General features: G+C 33.3%; 2 protein-coding genes across 16 annotated transcripts in view; both read right to left on the bottom strand.

Moving 5' to 3' along the window:
• LOC127069935 (uncharacterized) overlaps positions 1-638 on the bottom strand; it is a 1,473-nt gene extending 835 nt beyond the window's left edge. The window contains exon 1 of the mRNA XM_051007682.1: positions 1-638. Within this exon, the coding sequence (XP_050863639.1) occupies positions 1-201 (201 nt within the window). The 5' untranslated portion in view covers positions 202-638.
• Positions 1-22,704, bottom strand: part of LOC127069924 (TWiK family of potassium channels protein 18-like) — a 209,708-nt gene that overhangs the window by 166,722 nt on the left and 20,282 nt on the right. The window lies entirely within an intron of this gene.

Below are 22,704 nucleotides of genomic sequence, written 5' to 3'. Positions count from 1 at the left end.
CTGTCTCTTAACACGTTTTTCAGGCAAATCGGAAGCACATCTAATGTAAGCTATAATCTTCTTCGTTGTAGATCCTTTCGTCTCTCGAAGATCTTGAATCGCTGATACGATAAGAGCCGCTATTCTCATCGGCTTCGGCCATTTTCTTCTAACGTGTTTTTGCACGAACTTTCTAGTTTTCCTTCTATTTTTCCGCGCCATGCGCCAGATGACGAATTTTTTTTTCCTTTTTTTTTATTTTTTTTTTTTTTATTCGCAGTCCGACGATAACACTGAACAGGTACTCGTAATTTGTATCATTAAATTTCTATCGAATCGAAAAATTCATTTCGATCACTCGACAAATTTTTCTTCCATCGTTGACATGTCAAATGTGGACTTTGTTTTTAATAATATTTTTACCCACGTCGTTTCCTTTCGTTTGTTTTCCAATTTTCTGATCGTTTATCAAATTGCGATACGCCGTTTCATTGGTCGAAATATCGTATACGTGAATTGAGCTACGAGGGGAAAACGTTATCGTTGGAAAATAAAGAAAATAATTGTAACCATTTCGTATTTCACGCTTTCGTAGACGCCAAACAAAATTTTCATACGTTCCTGCAAATTTTAATTAATGTTGAGAATAATTGCATATTTATTAAAAGAGTTAACGCAGCGTGTACGAAGAAACTGGAACGACATCGCTGCGGCATACGTAAGTTTTTCTTTTGCGTGATTAAAAACGAGAGAAAAAAAAAAAGAAAAGAAAAGAAAAAAAAAAGAAAGAAAAAGAAAAGAATTAAAAAGAAAAAAAAATTGGAACGTCAGGTTCCTCGTTATATCAAAGTTTTACAATAACCGTATATCATCGAAATTCGCGCGTTAAATTAGAAGCTCATAAATTATAAACAAATGTCCAATGCAAAACTATGGTCCAATCGAACAATGCAAAGTGTTTCGTTTACTCGCGCTTTTCTCTGATATCCAATGATCATAATAACCGGACTTGGAATAAAGCTTAATTAAAACTGTCCGAACTGTATACAATGTAGAGTGAAATTGGACATTATGTTCCATTATATTTTTAAGTATTCATCCAATCAGAGTATTTGTTTAATCATCAAGCGTTCTCTACCAAATACATATTCGATCGTTTCGATACATCTGTACGATTAATACGGATTTTATCTACGTAATATCGTAATGTATAAATCATTTTAAAATCAACGATACCGTAATCGTAAAATAAGAGTTTCGTAATAATTGATTATACGTGTACGTAAAACTCGGCATAATTTTCTAATATTATTCAAATCAATTCGTAAAGAGGAAAACTCTTTCCGTTCTAAATGTACTACTCCGATATCTCCATTTATTTTATATCTCGTCGTTGGAGGATAAATAAAAAGAAAAATTTTATTACGATGGCAGTAACGTGAATATATCACGAAAAGTCTTGGAGTGGGGACAAAGAAAGAAAGAAAGAAAGAAAGATAGAAAGAGTTTTTCTTAGCTTTTTACAACGATCTCGTATACTCTCTTCGCTACTATCAGTAAGCTTTCTCTCCACAATGCACATTTTAGAGTTTCCTTGTCTCTCGATCGGTCAACTTTACGATAAGCATTACTTTCTCGTCTTAGAGTCGAAAGAAAAGGAGTCGTTGAATAATGTATAAACGTAAACGCACGAAGTCTAGCTCGATTTTATTTTATTTCCAAACCGAAAAATATCAAAGCCAACTGAAGGAACGAACTGCCAGTATAATTAGTTTCTCTTCCAAGCCACAAATTATCTCGATTCGCATAACCCATGGCCAATTAGTCAGTCAGTTTCTTGCTCGGATATTATCCAAACGAGAGTGGTTTATTTCAACGATCACGAATCCTACTACATCTCTCTCTCTCTCTCTCTCTCTCTTTTATTATCAAGAAACTTTTTAAAAATAACAAAGAAGGAGAAGAAAGGTAAAGCTGTTCTTTACGAACGAAATTTAATCTACGAATATATTCACATGTATATATATATATAAGAAGATAACAGTAAGGTAAAATTAAAGCAATCTCGTAGGCGATACACGTACGCGTACGTTCAACGAACAGTACTAATAATTATAATAACAATATTAATGAAGCTAAGTCATAATAGTACCGAAGCTAAAGATATTTTCACGATCGACGACACGCAAGTTACGCCGTACACGTTACATTTTCTTTAATCTTTAATCCCTCGCACGCGAAAAGCTAATTTACATTTACATCGGAGAAGGTGGAAAAGGAATATATCGTATAAAAGCCTCGTGACAAATAGAAATGTTCTATTGCTAACAATAATCTCTTGCGAAGTGCTTATAACGGTGTCAAATTTATCGTTTAATTCTTACACAATTTTTTCTTCGCCCAACGCAACCCATAATATTTATCTTTAATCTCCTTCTATTTAAAAAGAAGAAAATATCGCTTTACATATTTCTTGTTAACAATCTCCTTTGAAATTTCATATATGTATATATATATATATATATAGAGAGAGAGAGAGAGAGAAGACAAAAAGAAACATAAATATTTTGCGATCGTTAGCGAAGAAAAAATAAAGAAAAAAAAAGAAAGATAAAGAAAAAGAGAGGCAAAAAAAAACAAGCTTTAAAACAAAGACATCGGATAAATGGTAAAAGCTCGAAGAATTAATCATCCAGTATCCTCGATGTAATTCCCTTTTCTCTCTCTCTCTCTCTCTCTCTCTCTCTCTCTCTCTCTCTCTCTCCTTCTCTTTCTCCTTGTCTCTCACTTAATCTTTTTCTTCCTCTTCCAGCTCATAAACGACGCAATTGTTATCCCTACGAGCTTACAAGATCGTGTAGCGTGAAAATACTGACGTTATTATATTTACAGCAACGTATTCTCTTTTTTCTATTTTCGTTCTTTCTTTTTTTTTTTTTTCTAAAATGATTTATATAACTACCAGCTGTCTGTTCTCGCGAATAACTCTTTCTCTCTTTCTCTTACTCGATGATAGAATAATCTTTAAAAAGATGAATGATCTACGATTTTAAATATATATTTCATGTAAAAAGAAAATTATCTAAAAATATTTTGCACGCGTCAAGCCGACAGACTTAACGTTTAATATTCTAAGTGGTTGCATAATTAAGTTCACGTTATTGCTCGTGATTAATTCAGCGAATGCCAGGCTAATTGCGCGAGCACGCGAATATGCCGCCTAGCTAATTATTCATAGGAGGATGGGCCTCTGCATGGGGCCACGTTAAAACGAGCGTTTATTTCGTTATGAATTCGATCGTTTCTCGATGAAGAATATGTCTCTACGTATATACGTATACATATGCAAATATCTATGCGATTTTTTTTTCCACCGACGAAAAAGAAAAAGAAAAAGAAAAAAAAGAGAGAGAGAGAGAGAAAAAGAAATAAATAAAGAAAGAAAGAAAGAAAGGAAGAGAAAAAAAAACAACGACAACAACAACAACGACGACGACAACTCTCGTTGGTGCGATTTTAACGAACAAAAATCGACGACCTCATTCCGCAAGCGAGCAAAAAAATCACCCGACACGAGTATACTTTCCAAACGAATAAATATTTACGATGAAAAACTTGATCTATTTTTTATACCTCCTCCTTCTCCCCTCCCTCACCCCTTCGCCATCAACCCTTCGTTTCTCTCCACCAACCCTCTCACCCTTCTTACTCGTTGCTCTATATTCTTTTACGTTGAAACGTTGTATATACATACACATATATATATGTATATGTATGTATGTTTCGTATATATGTATATTAAAGAATCGATTTTTCACGCGTGGTAGAAACGAAGACGATTTTTCTCTAACGACCGTCATCTTAAAGTTTCTTTCGAAAAACGAATCAACCCCTACACCAACCCTACATCACCCACCCCTTCTCATCAACTAACCTCTTCCATATAAATCAGTAGTTAGAGAGAAACGCCGAGAAACGTAACGGAATTTCTCTTCTCTTTGTCTTCGAGACATCGATCGATATGAAAGTGAGAGAGAAGAGAGCTTTCTAGGAGGGTTCGAGATAGAGAGGATCAATTAATCTCTTTGATCTAGCTTCAAACTAGATGGTTAGTTGCTGGAACGAAGAAGATTCGCTCGAAGGAATTCGTCGTTGGTTGTATGTATGTATGTATATGTACACCTATATACATATACGTATATATATAAATGAGAAAATCAATGGCGAATCTAAGTGTTAAAGAACAATTATTTTTTATCCAATTAACGTCTTCACAGGTTTAATTGCTGTAACAAAAAATACGTGCTAAATTTTCGAAATTAATTACGTTAACGATCGAGTAATATGAAATAAAAACAATTTCAACAATAACGCCTGTAAAAGTAAATAATAAAGCGTATAAAAATAGATAACGATATAACATTGAAAGCTGACGTTATTCGATGATTAACGATTCATTGTTAATAATTATTTAACTTGTTCCTGTTGAAAACAAAATAATGAACATGTAATAGTAATTGCGGTGAACGTATGAAATTTCTATAGAGATTAAGATATTAATCAATATGTACAAACGAGTATTAGAAATTGAGCGAATATAGTTGTACGTCGATTTACGTCGATTTACGTCGATCGCCACAAAGAAAATGATATCGAAAGAGAATTCTATTCTCGCCGATGTTAATTCCTTTCAACGCGACTGACTCACCGAACACAACACAACAAACAAACAAACAAACAAACAAAAAAAAAAGAGAAAAAGAAAAAGAGAACGAAACACGAAGAACGCGAACATCGGTCACACCACGTATTACGCGACGTAGTGCACAACGGACATTTGTGTGCATTCATTTCAATACTCTCAATGATACCAAGAAAAAAAAACAACAAGAAGAAAAAGAAAAAATAAAAACAGAATCTTTCCCTCTCTTCTTTTATCAACTATCTCACTTTTCATAGCTTCACGTTCGATATTTTTCGTTCGTTCTATTTTGACTTGCCAATGTTTTGTTCGTCGAATAAAAAAAAAAAAAGAAATTACTACTTCTCGTGTAGAAATAAAGAATATATTTGATCGTATTCGAATTATAATATAATTATCTCGAATAAAACGTTGACACTTCGTTGATATAATTCAAACAAAAATTCTTTGATGTTCTTTGATATTTTATTCTCTTCAAACACGATAGTCGTCGGAATCTGATGACGTTATATTTTCTTTTTCTCTCTCGTCTATTCTAAACATCAAAATGTCTCTCTCTCTCTCTCTCTCTCTCTCTTCTCTCTCTTTAACGAACGATCTCGAAATACCTTCAAAACAGATTTCTCCTTCAATTACGCCATGATCTTCTTTTCAACCAGCTCGCCACGAACGAACAGAAAGAAGACTCGTTGGAGATACGAGCGTACGCTTTCATTGTGTATACGTTCTGCCGGGTAAATAAGCTCGAAAAAAGCACGGCTCTCTAGCGACTATAGGCGAAAGAGAAAGAAAGAGTTCTCTCTATGACTATACACAGCTACACACACATATATATATATATATAAATAAAAATATACTATGTGGATACGCGATAATACGTCCAATGGCTTCTTTATAAGAAATTCTTTAGAAGAATGAAATCGCGTATGAAAGAATTATCCTTTGAACGATAGTTTTTAACACCGAAAGTCTCTTTAAAAGCTTTATCATCAATAAAATTTCATAATAAGAAGATGAAAACGTTCTAGAGATATTTGAAAAAAGAACTGATAAATAACGATACTAACTATTTCGCTTCTTATTCGTTTATTTCGTTTCTTTTTATCTTTGTACTGTTTGTCGAATAAAAAATGATACGAACGATAAGAAACGATGATTGTTTTTAAAGAGAAGAGAAAAAGAAGGAAAGGATATGTAAGGAGTCTTGTTTATAATTTTGAAATGATCTCTTCGAGTCCATTTCGTATGCACTCTGATCGATCGAATCGATATCGACTATCGAAGGCAATGATGCTTATAGTTGTTCGCTTTGGCTTAAAGCCGGCCAAGCGATCTTGAATGCTTAGTTATGCGTAACTCAGGTGAATATAGGTGAATATAGGTGAATATCGAATAGTAGACGGAACGATTGATCTGGAAACAACGAACGTGGCTACTTCGAAACGAAAGCTCGTAGTTCGAGTCTTGCTTCGATATACGAACGAGCACAACACTTTAGTAAGAGCGTGTGTATGCCGTTAGTGGAATGGCGGCATCGCATCGTGCAAATTATCGAGATTCCAATGCATCATCGAAAGGATCGTGCAGGTTCCCACAGAGACTCCAGAGTCCAAGCCGACCGATCGCTCCTCTACTCGAATGCAATTGATTCATCGAGATCCACCGATTTGCCTACTAGTTCTATTGCCAAGGCAACCTATTTGCACGCATATGTACGTATATTGTATTTGTATCTTTCATGTATTTTGTAATATCTATTAATATATGATAATGTTAGATGATTGTTGATTTTATACATATTTATATGTATATATATGAGGATCGTTTATTTTGAAAGTGCTCTGTAAGTCGATTTGTTTGTTTTTTTTTTTTTTTTTTGTGAAAAATGCAATGATTTGTGATCAATTTTGCGCAAACTTTTCGTTTATAATTTGATGATATTTAAGATGGTTCATTTAAAAAAGTAACTTAGTTGTTTAGTAATATTTGATATCTTCAAAAATGTCAATGCTTTGTTCGATTTCAAATTCGTCGATAAAAGAAATTTTATGATCGTTCAAAGTGCTGCAAGTCTACTTTTTTTTGTTGTTTTTCTTTCTTTCTTTTTTTTTTTTTTTTTTTAATGAGATTTCACATAATTCGTGATTGATTTCGTCTAAAACTTTTTATTTATAAGTTAGTTAATATTTGATATCTTAAAAAATGGCAATACTTCTTCGTTTCTATTTAAAATGGGCTGATAAAAAAGATTGCGTAGCTATTGAATATGAAAATGATGCATGTCCAATTTTCATAGACAGAGATGACGGAATCGTTATGTTAAGTTTAATAATATATAAATATAATTAACGTTCGAAATAAAAAATACTACTCCTATCTTATTTCTCGTTATTATCTATAAACAAAATTGAACTGATAGAAAATATATTTCAAGTGACATTTAATTCCTCATAATTGAAATTAAATGATTTTTACAATCGACTAATTATGAGAATAGGTGTAAGTCCATTTACAGCTCGTAAATATATATATATATATATATTGTTTTAATTAAATTCGTCGAAAAGAAATTCATATAATCAAATTACATATCGATAAATTAGTAGAAACGTCGCCAGACTCGGCATAATTAATTTATATTTTTAAATCGACAAATATGCTAACCTTTAATTTTCTCGAAAAAAAAAAGAAAAAAAACAAGAAATATACTTGCACCCCTTTCAAAATAGACGTTCCATATGAACATGCGTGTATATATATATAATCCTTTATTCTCATTGTACTTATTTGTAATACATCTGAGAAAATAAATATATTCTTAAAAAAAAAAATTTAATTTCCCATTCATCCCTTCCGACTATTACTCTCATCATTGACCATTACAAATATTTCGAGATAAAGAAAAACACGATTGGTTTACGACGGTAAAGAGAATATTCGGATAATTCTAAAAAAAGAAAAAAGAAAAAGAAACACGTTAGAAAATACTTTATAACGATAAGGACAAGAGTAGAGTAGAGTAGAGTAGAGTACAGTAAGTAAGTTCCTGTGCCAAAATGTTTAAAAGATTTCCGAAACGTTTTGTCCCGATAACGAACAACAATTTCGTGAAGGAAGACAAGAAATCGTAGGTTCCTTTTGTTTCAGGTCGTTTCCAAATGGTACGGGCTCGATGCCAGGTCGAAGGCGTGAAAGTCCTTTCTTTCTTTTACACCATAATTTCGTGTCTCTCTTTTATACCCTTACAATGGTCTATCTCTCTCTCTCTCTCTCCCTCTCTGTGTCTATCTGTCTATCTGTCTCTCTCTCTCTCTTCTACTTTGTTCGCTAGTTCACTCTAAACGTCCACTCTAGTTGAACGTATGCCAGAATAACATCGTTGGACGACTACTACTGCTAACCGATTAGATCACCATCCTTGCACCTTGATAAACTATTCCACTAGTAAAACTGATAATGATAAGCCTAGACCTGCGGTTAGAACGCAAACAAGAACCCCTGGCACAGCTTCCTTACTTCCTTGCCAGTTGTTATTTAACCTTCTCTAGCAACGTTAAGGACTCCAGGAAAAAGGTCAACCTGAGAGAAAGAGAGAAAGAGAGAGAGAGAGAGAAATATGCTCGTTAGCAAAGACAAAAGTTTCTCTCTAATTAGCACGTTTCATGATGGAATATAATGATCTCAGAAAAGTAAATTTATTGCAATGTTAAAAAAAGGAAATGAATTTTCTTGAAATTTCTATAGCAGTTTGTAAATTAGAAGAAGAGTGAATCGATGATCGTGTCTTTTGTAATTTCCGTGTTAATAAGAGACCGTCTTTGTGCAGGTGATCCACATAATTGCCGAAACAGACTACTAATTCCGATGCTAACCTATCCATAGAATACATTTGCAAGTATAAGGTGAATTCTGTGAATGTGTTGGATCAAATAGCAGACATGCGGGTCCATCTAGTCTCCAACTCTCTCTCTCTCTCTCTCTCTCTCTTACACACACACATACACATACAAATATAGATAGATACAGCACACAAACACTCCTTTACTTCTCTTCTCCTAGTCTCCCATCGAATTGGAACTGCAACATCTACGAATACGTAGGAACCGGAACAACGATCGATTCGCTTGCTACGAATGCTGTAGCATAATTGGAACGAATATGAAATTCTATTGGCGGGAGAAACTTCGAACGATGTTCCTGGATGATATTATCGCTTCTGACAACGAAAAGCTTCTTCCACTCAGCCATTTAGTTATCCATAATTGTTGAAAATTAACTGCTTCGTTGAACATTGATTCAATTTTGCACTTTTCGATCTTACAAATTCAATAAGAAAACTTTATGGGTTTTCATCATTAGGTAATTGTTATTGAATAGAATGATTTTTCTGAGAATGGATCTAAAAAAAAAAAACGTAGTGTCACGAATAGAAGAAGTGATAAAAATGTTGGGTGAAAGGGAAGCCTATCGATCTAACAAGACAAAAAAGTTTCTTCATTTGTGGGAAGATCTTTATATATATCTTTCTCTCTCTCTCTTTCTCTCTCTCTCTCTCTCTCTCTCTCTCTCTCTCTCTCTCTCTCTCTATGTCTCTTTCTTTCTTTTTCTATCCACACCAGAAAGGAATCTAAAGAACCTAGTTTGGAAAGACTAGCGTAACGCGTGCCCGGAAAACCTAAACTTTCTAGCTAGTATTACTTCTAAGGTGTCTCAAAATCACCGGCAAATAGCTGGGATCTACTTTCTACTTCTCGTTTATTGCTTTATCCGAACTCCGATTCAGTTTTTCCTTTCCTTTTGACTACTGCTATCTACTATTGGAAAAGAAATAAGTAAAGCTGAAAGAGAGCGAAGAGAAAATAAAAGAAAAAAAAAGAGAGAGAGAGAGAGAAAGAAAGAAAGAAAGAAAGGAAATAAAAAAAGAAAAAAAAAACGAAAAATTCGAACGAGAGAATTTCAAAATATATATTCAGGATGTTACGTACATAACGAGGCAAAAAAATAAGGATTGCATTAATTCGTATTCAAAACTAAGAGGTACATCATTGCGATCATCGTAATCATTCTCGATGGTGTCAACAAGTGTCGCTTCATTGATTAGAACACTAATCTGATTTGAGGCTTGACACGACTGTTCCCGAAAGTGGCTTGACAATTCAGGACACTCTAGTCGTGATTAGGTTTATTTGCGGGAAGCCACCGAGAGCTATGTCCAACATCCTGAAAATCAATGGGATCCAAGAGGGAGACAGCAATAGGAGGTGGACACTAAAGGCATGTAGTGACATAAGAGAAATATATATATATATATATATATGTAAAGAGAGAGAGAGTTAAACAGTGAAATTAATAAGATAAAGTTCCTATAAAAAATTATATACATATACACATATATATATCAGCTGATAAAAGATCATTTTTTTATAAAAATCATTTAAAAATAATAAAGAAGAAATGTTTGATTTTGAAAAGTGTTGATAAGCGTTTGAAAAAGCCATCTACTTAAGTTTCTTCGATAAAACGGTGAAACTGATTTATCGTACGACTTCAACTAAAAAAAAAAAAAAAAAAAAAAAATTATACATGTATCAGCTGATGAAGGATCATATATAAAAATCATTTAAAAGTAATAAAGAGGATGTTGAAAGATGTTGATAAGCGTTTGAAAAAATTATGTACTTAAGTTTCGCCGATAAAACGGTGAGATCGATTTAACGTAGGACTTTAATTATAATAAAAATTATATATGCATCAGCTGATGAAAGATCGTATATGAAGATCATTTAAAAATAATAAACAAGAAATCTTTGATGTTGAAAGATGTTGAGAAGCGTTTGAAAAAAGTATATTTTCAAATGTCTCCGATAAAACGATGAAACTGATTTACTTTATGACTTGACTGATTGAAGAACAAGCATCTTGGAAGTGTACAAACAGTATCACGTGGAAGAGTTCATGGAGGAAAGTGTTGACTCGCGAATTTCTACCAAACTTACTACCACGATACTTTCAACCGAATGAACTTACGACCAAGTTGAAAAACACAAACGAAGGAGTAGTCATTTAAAGAGAAAACAAAGAGATACCTTTCGACCTGATATAAAGAACTTAAAAAAAAAAAAAGATATCAAAGATCCGTAATCGTCAAAATGTAAAAATATAAAAATATAATATAAAATTTATTGACATAATTATTGTTTATTAAATGTTAACTAAATCAAATATATTAAGTAATAAAGTATATATGTAAATTATTATATATACGTTAAATATATACGAAAAATTAATTGAAATATATATTTTATGAAATATATATTATTAATATTATTAAGATAGACAGAGAGAGAGAAAGAGAGAGAGAGAGAGAAAGAAAAGACCAATTTGGCATTTAGAAGAAGAACGATCAAGTTTTTCGTTACTGAGACGATCAAGAAGAGAATATTTTCCATTGGAGATACCGAGGAGCCTTTTCTCTTCAAAGAACTCCAAGATCTCATTTCATTCTTCTAACGCAAGGAAAAGTAGAAAAGAATATAAAGACAAAAAGAAGATGGCGTTACGCGCTAGAAGGAATAAAGCTTTCGATGGGTACCGCGTACACCACCGTGAAAAGAGAATTCCAAGGATCAAGAATACGAAAAACCCTCGAGAGTAGAAGATACCTTCTGAATTTTAGTGTTCGTCTAACCTAAAAAAGGCTACCTAGTATCCAACTGCGATCCAGTGATGGTCGAGCAAGGCACTAGAATTTTCAAGTCTTCTTTCTGCTTCACAAACCTGACAATGTCCTCAATCGTCTATCCTCTTTCTCTCTTTCTCTCTTTCTCTCTCTCTCTCTCTGTTTCTGTCTTTCTCTGTTTTCTTCTCTATCTTTTTCTTTTTAGCTCGTAACGTCGAAACCATAACCGTTTTCTCTTTCTAGTAACTGGCATCAAGTTTGACCCCTCCTCATGGCCATTTGCTTAGATATGAGAGAACTTTCGTAAATCGTCCTCCTTCATACATGGTTTTCATGTTTCGGAATGGAAGAGAAAGAGAATAAACATCTTCGAGACTCAATAGACTGATAACTTATTTGAATCATTTGCCTCGGTAAACCATCTAATTCTGGATTTGAAGATTCTATGAAAATGATCTATTTTATCGTTCGTGATCTAAAGTACTTCGTATAATTAATATCATTTTTTTTTATGAATATATATAATTTATATATATATATGTATGTATGTATGTATGATCTTGAATATTGTATTAATATAACAAATAGAAATATTTTTCGAGAAATTTGATAAATTATTAGTAAATTATGATTTGAAGTAAAAACTTTCTGAACAATTAATTTCTATGTTATGTGATACGTAATGAAGAAAATTTTCTTGGATAATTTAATTTCTATATTGGATAGAATTTATTTAATTTTTTTATTGAAAATATATAAAGATTATTACTCGCGAGTTTTGTTAATAATATGCATCCCTTAATATTAAAAAATATATATGAATATTCTACTATATTGCTCATGAAGTTTTCTTAAATAATTCTTAGTCTTAATATCAAAAAATATTTGAAAATTGAATTATATATAGAAAATAGGAAAATATTGTGCCGAAAATATCGATACAAGAGAGATATGACAATATCTCGTCAAAGAAGCGTAAATTTATATTAAATAATAATTCATTATATTTAAATTAAACAGTATAACAATGCGACAAATATTACAGTACGCTATATTTTTATTACATATTAATTTTTTTATACAGAAATAGTAATTATCTTCCAATAAAATCGATAAATCATTAGTAAATTATGATTTAAAGTAAAAGTAGAAAATTTTCTTCGTATATATACAGCGTGTCCAAAAAGATTGGGACCAAACCTATACCACATATTACCGAGATCAAATAGATGAAAACAATTCATCTGAGCTTACGTTCGAAAGAGTTTTATTGCTTTTAAAAATATTTATCATTTACTATAGCAGTCATAAGAAATGTTCGATCGAAAGAAAAAAAGAGAAAGAAAGATTTCAGCGATGATTAATTAATTCAAACGTTTCTTATAATCGCCAGGGTAAATCATAAATGTTTCTTTATCTATTTGATCTGAATAATTTGGAATTAGTTTGCCTCAATAATAAATAGTATGACTATTAATTTTGTATTATTTAATTTTTAGACAATCTATGTATATACGTATGTGCATACACACACACACACACGCGCGCGCACGTCTGTGTATATTCAATTATCTATAAATATTTAAAACGCATTAAACATAAATATTTTCGTGAAATTTGGATTCCCGTTGATATGAAAAGTATCGTTTCGAACAAGTGATTATTTTATCGAAGAACAAATCGAACGAAAAATCGTGTGAAATGGTAAAAGCTCGCGTTGTACGAGCTCGAGTCGATACGAGCCAATTCAACGTAAAGAATGAAAAGGGTGAGAGGAGTGGGATGAAAGGGAGAAACGACATCGTTGTTTGTTTGACCATTAAAAACACTCTAATTGGCCGTGCACGCGAAATGTTCGGACGATTTGAAAATCGCGTGTGAACGAGCAATGAAATCGTCATTTTCTTTTTTGGCTTTGAAGAATGCAACGAGGAATATACGTATGCTAGAATCGACTACCCTAACTTCACGAATCTTCGATAAGCTCGATCTAAAGAGTGAGAGAGATGAAAGAAAGAAATTTACGATACTAGATCGCGTGCACGCGTTATATAGCCTTGTTATTTGTTTCTTTACTTCTGACAATTATTTCTCAGGCACGAAATCGAACGATTTCAGGAAACTACGATGATTCTTATCAAACTATGTACATGTAACTTATACCTAGCTATCTATGAACTAACGACCAGAAAGTGGCCTTCGTGCTAAGATGCAATTTCGTTTTCTAAATAATTATTTACGACGTGTACTGGAAACTTTCTATATATTCGTGAGTCTAGTTATACGACTTGTAATTACGATATCACGATCGCTTTAGAAAAAAAAAGTACAACTTGAAAAAGAGATGAGAAAAGAAAGAGAGAGAGAGAGAGAGAGAGAGAGAATACAAAAAAAGAAAAATCTCTATCCTCTTAAGGAGCTTTCAACTTTTAAATCTGCGATCAATAACTCCGGCCATTTATACTTTTGACGATCCATTTGAAGTATTCCCACTTCGATACTTTCGATTTTTATATTTTTCTTGAATAAATTTCTTTCTTTTTTCTTTCTTTCTTTTTTTTTCGTATGATTTTTCTCTGCGTTTTTTATTTTTATTTCTCTCCACGGAAAAATAATAAAACTGTTTTTGTAATATGCACGGGTACGCGTTTGTATAATATAAAACGAGAGAGAAAGAGGGAGAGAGAAGGGGAAAGAAAAAGACAGAAAATGGTAGAGGAAACTGAGATAACTCGGACTAGTTTACGAGGGTGTAAAAACTTGGAAGTTGGTGGTTTCAAAAAAAATGATGCTTATAAAGAGTCGTGCTTATGACTTTAGAAATACAAACAAGAGAATTCGTGGACCTTCGTGTATGAACATTTGCCTAAAATTATCAACCGAATTATGATCGCCCGTTCTAAACGATATAAATAACAACAACAAGATCTTACGGAAATATTGTGAAATAATATAAATCTGTAGAAAGGAATTAATTTAGGAAAAGTTAACGTTTCAAACAGTTCCCTTAATAAATTATATTATCTCATAATGATTATATAATAATTACAAGATATTTCCAAAATTTCTTTAATCAAACTTTTCAAAAAATCTTTATCGAGACAAGATGTAATAATATATTTCAAAAACAAAAAGGACTCTCCTACGTACACGTGTACGAGACTACCATACGAGACTACATATGTTTGCATATATAAATACATATATACAAACATATATCCAACCATAAATTATCAAAGATATTACTAATAAAATAAAGAACGTATCTAACAGGGTATTTTATTCGTACGACAAAGTATTTCGATTACTCGTAAAAATCGATTTACAGGAGACACGAAAGGAACTAGCTACGTACACACGAAACTTTAATACGTGTCCCAAGAGTAGGAAAGCAAGTAAGGATAAATAGAAAAAGAAGAGGACGAAGAAAATAAAATAGTAAGAGAGAAAGGAAGAGGAATAAAGAGAAAGAAAAAGAGAAAAAGAAAGGGGGAAAAAGAAATGAAGAAATTACGATTAACCAGAAGGATATTACGCCTTCTTATTCTTACTATTTTACTCTTTCATCGTGAACAATATCTAAGGTAGCTAAGCGTAAAGTGCAAAACGTCGAAAGAATGAGCCGATACTCGGTTTGCTTGCATCTCCCTACTTCCTTGATCACCCTTTTCCACGAATAATAAATTAACAGAAGCTCAGGATTATCGGTAGTGCAGAGGATTACGACGACTTTGGAGGGTTTATTGAACTTTTATCGAGAGTCCACGAAGCGAGGAGGAAAAAATCAAGAAGAGAAAGAGAAAAAGAAAGATACAAAGAGAAAAAAGAGAGAGAGAAAAAAGAGAGAGAGAGAGAAAGAAGTGTACAACGAAAGGAAACCAATCGACAAAAAGAGGAGGAATAAGAAGAGGAGAAAAAGCAATGGCAGAGGGAAAGGAAGAAGAGGAAGAAGAGGAAGAGGAAGAGGAAAATACGAAGAAGAAACGAATAAGAACAGGAAATGAAAGAGAACTGCTTCCTCTTAGCAATCTCCGTTGGCAATTCGCCGATCCGATAAATCCAATCAGCTTACTCATCTACCTACGTGTATCTGCGCACGTCTACTAATGATCCCTAAACCCAGCCAATTCCAATCGAGACTCTTCTACTGGTATCCTGATTGCTACGCTACGCGAAGGATGCACTTATTTTCTCGAAACGAAACCTTTGCTCTTCTTATATTTTATTATCTTCCTTTTCTTCATCCTCTTCGTAGCTAATCTCCGTTTTACGTGTTTTTCTTATAATTTTCGAGAACCATTTTGATATACGTATCTATCGTACGCAGGTGCACAGATACATCTAATTACGTATACGTTTGATACGGTGCTCCGTTTCGTTCAACGAATTCTCTTCGAGACGTCATTTTAATTCGATATCAATATAATTGGAAATCGTGACAAGGAGTATGTAAATTCGTTCGTTTCCTATCGAAAAATATATAGAAATAAATAATATCAATAAAAAGAAGGGGGAAAAGAATTGGTAGAATCAAAAATATTTCGACTCGTTTTCTCGGTTGAATCGAGATAGCCCGAACGATATATTTAATGAATATGCGAGTGAGATGGTATGCTACATTAACGCATGAATTATTCTCAATCCGCAGCATCGGATTTTCATCGGCTAAAAATTTCACGACTTGTCGAACAGGACTTTTGCTGCTGTTACTGTAGGGGGAAAAAAATGAAATAAAAAAGAAAAAAAAGGAAATAGAAGGAAACAAAAAAAAATAAAGCTGAACAAGTCCGGATGGAAAGAAAGAAAAAAAAGAAAATGACGATAAAGCGAATACACAGTGAGTAATAATATCGAGTTCCAAACGTTAGTATGCTCTTTAATTTATGATTGATTGAAAAAGAATTTTCTTTTGAATTCTCATCCGTTCTTTCGATGAGTACGAGTTCTTTCGTAACGCGTTTTTTTTTACGCGTGAAAAACCAAGATGAAATTACGAAGAAAAACGAGAATAAAAGAGGGAGAGAGAGAAAACCAATAAATTTCCAATATCGTCATGGAAAGAAAATTTTATGGAAAAATATCCTTCTATGATCCGTTAACGATGAAATAATTAAGTATGAAATATATCCAATCACATATAAATCGAACAATTATATGATGGGAAATTTATAATAAATAATAGAACGTATTATTTAACAAGAAGCTTAAATATATAGAGTTATATAGAGATTATATATCATTCAATAAAGAGCTTAAATGTATAGAGATATGAAAGAAAAAGAAAAAGAGAGAAATATATATTAATATAAATTATATATATTATAAATACTAATGTATAATACATTATATGTACTATACAATATATATATAACATATATATATATATAATATAAATAATATAATATATATAATATATATTATATATCATACAACAAAGAATTGAAATATACAAAGATATAAAAAAAAAAAGAAGAAAGATAAAGAGAAAAAGTTTTGATAGCTTCAAGTGATTTTACTTAAAATTTGATATATGAACTCGAAGCTTTTGGACGCGTCAACCCGTTTCCTCCGCATCTTCTCCGATAGTTTGCATTGTGTTAGCCGTACCCCAGGAACAATTCGCATGGGAATTGAACGCTCTCGGTAGCCGGAATTGCACGGAGAAGCGACCTGATTAACGCTTCTCCTTGGTATAGCATAGCACACGTATCCATTGGTCCAAGGTAACGATCGATGTCCGGAGAACAGTGAGGAAGTGTATATATATATATGTGTGTGTATGTATGTGTTTCTGTGACATATACTTGGCAAGGCAATTTCGTATTCTCCTACGGTACGAATGCTCTTAGAGTTACAATCCTAACGAAATGGTATTAGTCCTACGAATCATAAGCAAAATGCATACATTACTTTTAAACATATTCATAATATATATATATATATAAATATATATATATTATTTTCGTTATTTTCGAGTTTTATATTACACTGGAGAAAGTTAGTGTTATAAACTCAAGAATATTTCGAATAGTAATAAATTAGTCCTACGATTCATAAGCAAAATGCATACATTACTTTTAAATATATTTATAATATATATATATTATTTTTGTTATTATCAAGTTTTATATTACACTGGAGAAAGGAAGTATTATAAACTCAAGAATATTTCGAATAGTAATAAATTAGTCCTACGAATCATAAGCAAAATGCATACATTACTTTTAAATATATTTATAATATATATATATTATTTTTGTTATTATCAAGTTTTATATTACACTGGAGAAAGGAAGTATTATAAACTCAAGAATATTTCGAATAGTAATAAATTAGTCCTACGATTCATAAGCAAAATGCATACATTACTTTTAAACATATTATATATATATATATATTATTTTCATTATTATCAAGTTTTATATTACACTAGAGAAAGTAAGTATTATAAACTCAAGAATACTTCAACGATAGATCCTCTAGTCTTTCGACGATCCGTCTCTCGACCGGTATCAGAACTGGAAACTTGGAAAACGCGACTCTATCGTCGTAACTATCCTCGAAACAATGAGAGAAACGAAGCAGAGTAATCCTTTAGGATGGGGTTCAGGACGTTGAACGAAAAGTACGAGTAAGAAGGAAAGAGAAAGAAGAAAGATGAAGAAGAATGAGAAGAAAAGAAAAGGCCAACAGACACATACGACTTACTTCTCGACGTAAAATGATAGCTTCGAGAGAGAAAGAGATACGGACAGAGAGATAGAAAAAAAAAGAAAAAGAAAAAGAAAAAGAAAAGAGAAAAAAAGAAAAAGAGAGAAGGTGAATCGAAAGGCACAAGGAAAGAGAGGCACGCTTTCGAATTCTCTGAACTCTGGTTTGGTCTAATCGATCAAGAACTTTCCTAGTGGAAATATCCTATCTCACGCATACATGCAAGCCTATCGAATAGATTTTCAAGAGTCCAAGGTAAGAATCGTTAAAGTCGATACACTCGAGAATCCCTGATATGTTTCCAAAGATTCTCGGAAAGAGAAAAGAGAAAACTGAGATCCAGGAAAAGTAGATGGAGGAGGATAAAGTCCAAGAAAGAAAGAAAAGAAAGAAAGAAAGAAAAGAATAGGGTTCGACATGAGAAATAGTCCGGCCAGAACTGGGACTATGAAACTTTCGCTACTTGACGATTCAACGCGACGAAACGTCCGCGAAATTGGAAAGCACCCTCTCGAGAAGGCGAACACGCTCCTGACTTTTCTTCATTTTATTTTCTTGGCCCTTTTCTGGTCTGGTTTGGTCTGGTCTGGTTCTCTCTTCGCGGTTCATCTCTTTCTATCTTTCAAAAAGATATGGTTAAGATGTAGTGGGAGTAGGAAGGAAGAAAGATAAAGAAGAACCTTGGGAATTTCAGATAAGAACGTTACTCGGGCTAATGTTGAGAAAGAACTTTCTGATAACTAACTTAACGCTCTCTTGTTAATCCTTGCCAAGTATTAACTTGAAAATTCATTAACACGATTTCCTACGATCGAATTATTAATACCGAAGGTAAAGAGAAAAGAAAATCAAAAAGGGACGACGTTGTACAACGGGAACGGAGAAGATTATTGTCGCGAACTCTTTCTTCATTAATTCCTAGTCGAGATTTATTCCGACGAATGTACACGATAGACATATACGTTCAATTGTCCTGAATTTTAAACAGTTCTCATTCCTATCCTTTCTCGATTCACATTAAATATACAAATTCTATTTCTTCCTTTCCATCGTTGATCTTTATTTTATGTCGTTGCTTGCAAAACAAACAAACAAACAAACAAACAAACAAACAAATAAATAAATTAATCAATCAATCAATCAATCAATCAATTAATAAGAAAGCGTAACAATTTTTCGATCGACGAGAAAAAGAAGGAACGAGAAGGGAAAAAAAGAAAGAAAAAAGAAAAACATGTGATCACAGTGATATATCTACGAATTCCCGAAAGAAATTTCAGAAAGGTAAAGAGAGACGTTTTTCTCGTATCTCCAAGAGTGTTCGAGCAAAGCTACAAAAATTCAAAGGTAAATTCTGTGACGGAAAAAAAAGTGAGAGAGAGAGAGAGAGAGAAAGAGAGAGAAGGTATCGGCAGACTACTCGTTACGGTTGCCTTTTAACGATGTCAAAGCATCCCTCCATCCACGAACACGAACTTGGCTTGGCATTTCTTCAAAAGAATAAAAATCGAGGCTTCGCGATGGTATGTAGCTGTATTTTAGGATGGTTCTCTATGTATCTGCGTGAGTGTGGGTGTAAGTATGTGTACGTAGGTACTGTAATGAATTTACACGACGTTTCGTTGGGAGTTTCAATCTTGTTTTCGCGCTTGCTCACCTTTGCCACGGCTAACTTCTTACATCGCGTTAACGAACGTATTTATACGGCTACGTTTACGCGCTCATTCGATGGAATCTCTCTCTCTCTCTCTTTCTCTATCTATTTATCTATCTATCTCTTTCTCTCTCCCTTTCTCATAGAAATGAGTTCAAAGCCGAAGGGCAAGTTTGGTGTTCGAAGCACGAGGAAAAACAAGGAGATACCCGTGTGAGATCGTAATTTTCACACCACGAACAACCCCTCACACTCTAAACCAACCCTTCCTACTTTCCTCGTGTCTTCGCTTCGAACGACGTTGGAAATTGATAACGGTGGTTCAACGTGTGTAAAGAAAGACGAAGAGAGAAAGAGAAAGAAAGAGAGGAGGAGAGAGAGAGGCCAAAGAGCTGTGAAATTTAATTAGTCGAATAAACTGGATCAAGCTAGACCCGTTTGCCTTTCCTTCGTTAACTCGTGCTCTTACGAGACAAAGAGAGAGAGAGAGAGAGAGAGAGAAAAGAAAAATAAATTCACAGACAAGCACGATCTTCGATAGTATTAATAAAACGAGTTGAAAAATACCTTTAGAGTTTTAGCGATTAAACGATACCGAGTTGGTAATACGATTCTGGAAAATTTCTAAATAAATCCTTAAAAAATACATATATCTCGTCCTAAACACGACGAGATTGAAAAAATGATATTATTGAAAAATATTTTCTTTCCTCTCTCTCTCTCTCTCTCTCTCTCTATCCGTCTCTCTTCCAATTTTCAATATTACGATATATCACTTTCATTTTATTTTCAAAAGAGATCCGTCTCATTTTACTTTAAAATAGATCTTCCGTGAATGTTTAACGTGCAAATCGTCGGCAAACTATGTGGTTATGCTAAATAAACGATTAACTCGACACACCCGACGACAAGATGAGATTTATCATACATTTCTTATGCGTTCTATCAAGCCTTGTCATGGAATAAGGGAGGGAGGGAGAAAGAAAGAAAGAAAGAGATAGATAGATAGATAGATAGATAGAAAATGTATGAAATAGAGAGAGAGAGAGATAACAAAAAAAAAAGTGATAGAAAGAAAGAAAAGTCAGAGTATATTTCCCTGAGGAGACTTAGACGTGGAAAAACTCATGGTGCCTAGGGCAAGAAAGGCGATGCCTTTAACGCGAGTCGTCGAGTTAAGGAAAATGACGAGAACGATAGCGAACGAAGAAGAATCCAAGAAGGAAACGGATAGAGGATCGCCTTGGGCGTTAGAAACGAGAAAAGAGAGAGAGAGATAGGAACAGAAAAGTAGGAGAGGTCGTTTAAATTAGTCCGGAAGCTTCCGTAGAAATGAATTCAATAATTTAGCGAGTTGGAAGGCGAATATAAAGCGAATAAACCTGAACGTGTCCTCGAGAAAAGCCAACCGAAAATTCCCTGCAACGACGAGAGCGATGCGCTCTCGAAACGCTTCACCTCGTTTCCAAAAGCTTCTTCTCTACGTACCGCATTTACCTCGGCGTACATGCAGAAATATATATATATATATATATATATATATATATATATATGCAGTGATGGATGTACAGGACGAGAGCTCGAAGATAATTTCGAAAAAAAATCGGTTCAAGTAGTTACGATAACGTGGGATCGATTTTTCAAATTATCGCTTCTTCTTTTTTTTTCTTCTTCTTGTTCTTCTTCTTTTTGTTTGTTTTTTTCTTTTTCGTCTCTGTGCGAATTAGAGACGAAATAAAAATTGTGAATTTTTGGCGAAAGATAAAAATATATAGATATATATATGAGAAAAAAGATATGTGTGTGTGTGATAATCAAATGTTAAATATGTATTAATGGATGATAAGGTATATTGGATATTCTCGATTAGAATGAAGAGGAATAATTGAAAATTGAAAAAGTCTCGTAAACAGAAATTTCTCGGGTTAATTACTCGGAAATAATTATCACGAGATATAATGAATAGAATAATCCAAATGAAATTATTACTGTTACTTTGTGAATATATACCAGTTTTCCGATTGAATGCATAACAGCAGGTTTGCTTGGGAAAGGCACAATTCGCTTTGGGAAAAGGGATTAATGTGGAAGGCTTCCTGTGTTCTTTCAAATTATTAGCCCGGCACAAATATCGAAATTCTAACAATTCTAACGTTTATACGAGAAATAAGAAGAAATGTATATCTTCGTAGAGAGTATCCATCTATGAGAAATGAAAAAGAAACAAAAAAAGAAAGAAAGAAAAAAGAAAAACAAAAAGAAGAGACTTTTTTCAAGATCATAGGTGTATTTGGTTGACCAACTTTTTTCGTGGATCTAACGCATGCACAGTTATGCTTCCTTTTCGAGACTAATGTACCGCTAATACGGTCTAACGCTTTCGACGTAGCCATCAGAAGGAAACTTAATCTTATTTACGAAGCAACGAGAGGACCATCGAGTCTCTCTCTCTCTCTCTCTGTTACTCATTAGTTGAAAGAGTGGCGGAAAGACCGAGGCTCGCGTCTCGCGCAAACGAATTTTCTGAATTTTCCGTCTTCCACTTCGAATTAGAGACAGAGGCTAGAGAGGTATACGTTTCCGCGTTGATGAATAATTCCGTAAACGAAAATAAGCGGTGTAATGGCGCAATGAAAAACGAGAGGTAAGGGAAAATTTCAACTCTTACCAGCTGGAATAATACAATTTTCTAGTTGGACTCTTCCGAGAGAGAACTCGCGCTTGTTAATGACTTAATCTAACAAAAATGTCAAGGTCGCAAATTTACGAGAGTATACTCACGACTATTCAAAATTCGTCTCTGCGTTCTAATCTAACACTCCATCGGTATACGAATTTCGTTCCGAAGGAAGAAAAAAGAAAAGAAAAAAAGAAAGAAAGGAAAAAGAGAGAGAGAGAAAAGGATGAAAAAAATAAAAACAAAATGAATAATAAAGGTTCGTTAAAAACTCTCGGATTAATTAAAGACGAATTTACGTA

Source organism: Vespula vulgaris, chromosome 17 (genome assembly GCF_905475345.1).
Source record: "Vespula vulgaris chromosome 17, iyVesVulg1.1, whole genome shotgun sequence".
Taxonomy (NCBI): Eukaryota; Metazoa; Arthropoda; class Insecta; order Hymenoptera; family Vespidae; genus Vespula; species Vespula vulgaris.
Note: the sequence above shows the minus strand (reverse complement) of the source record. Positions and strands in the feature narration are given on the sequence as shown.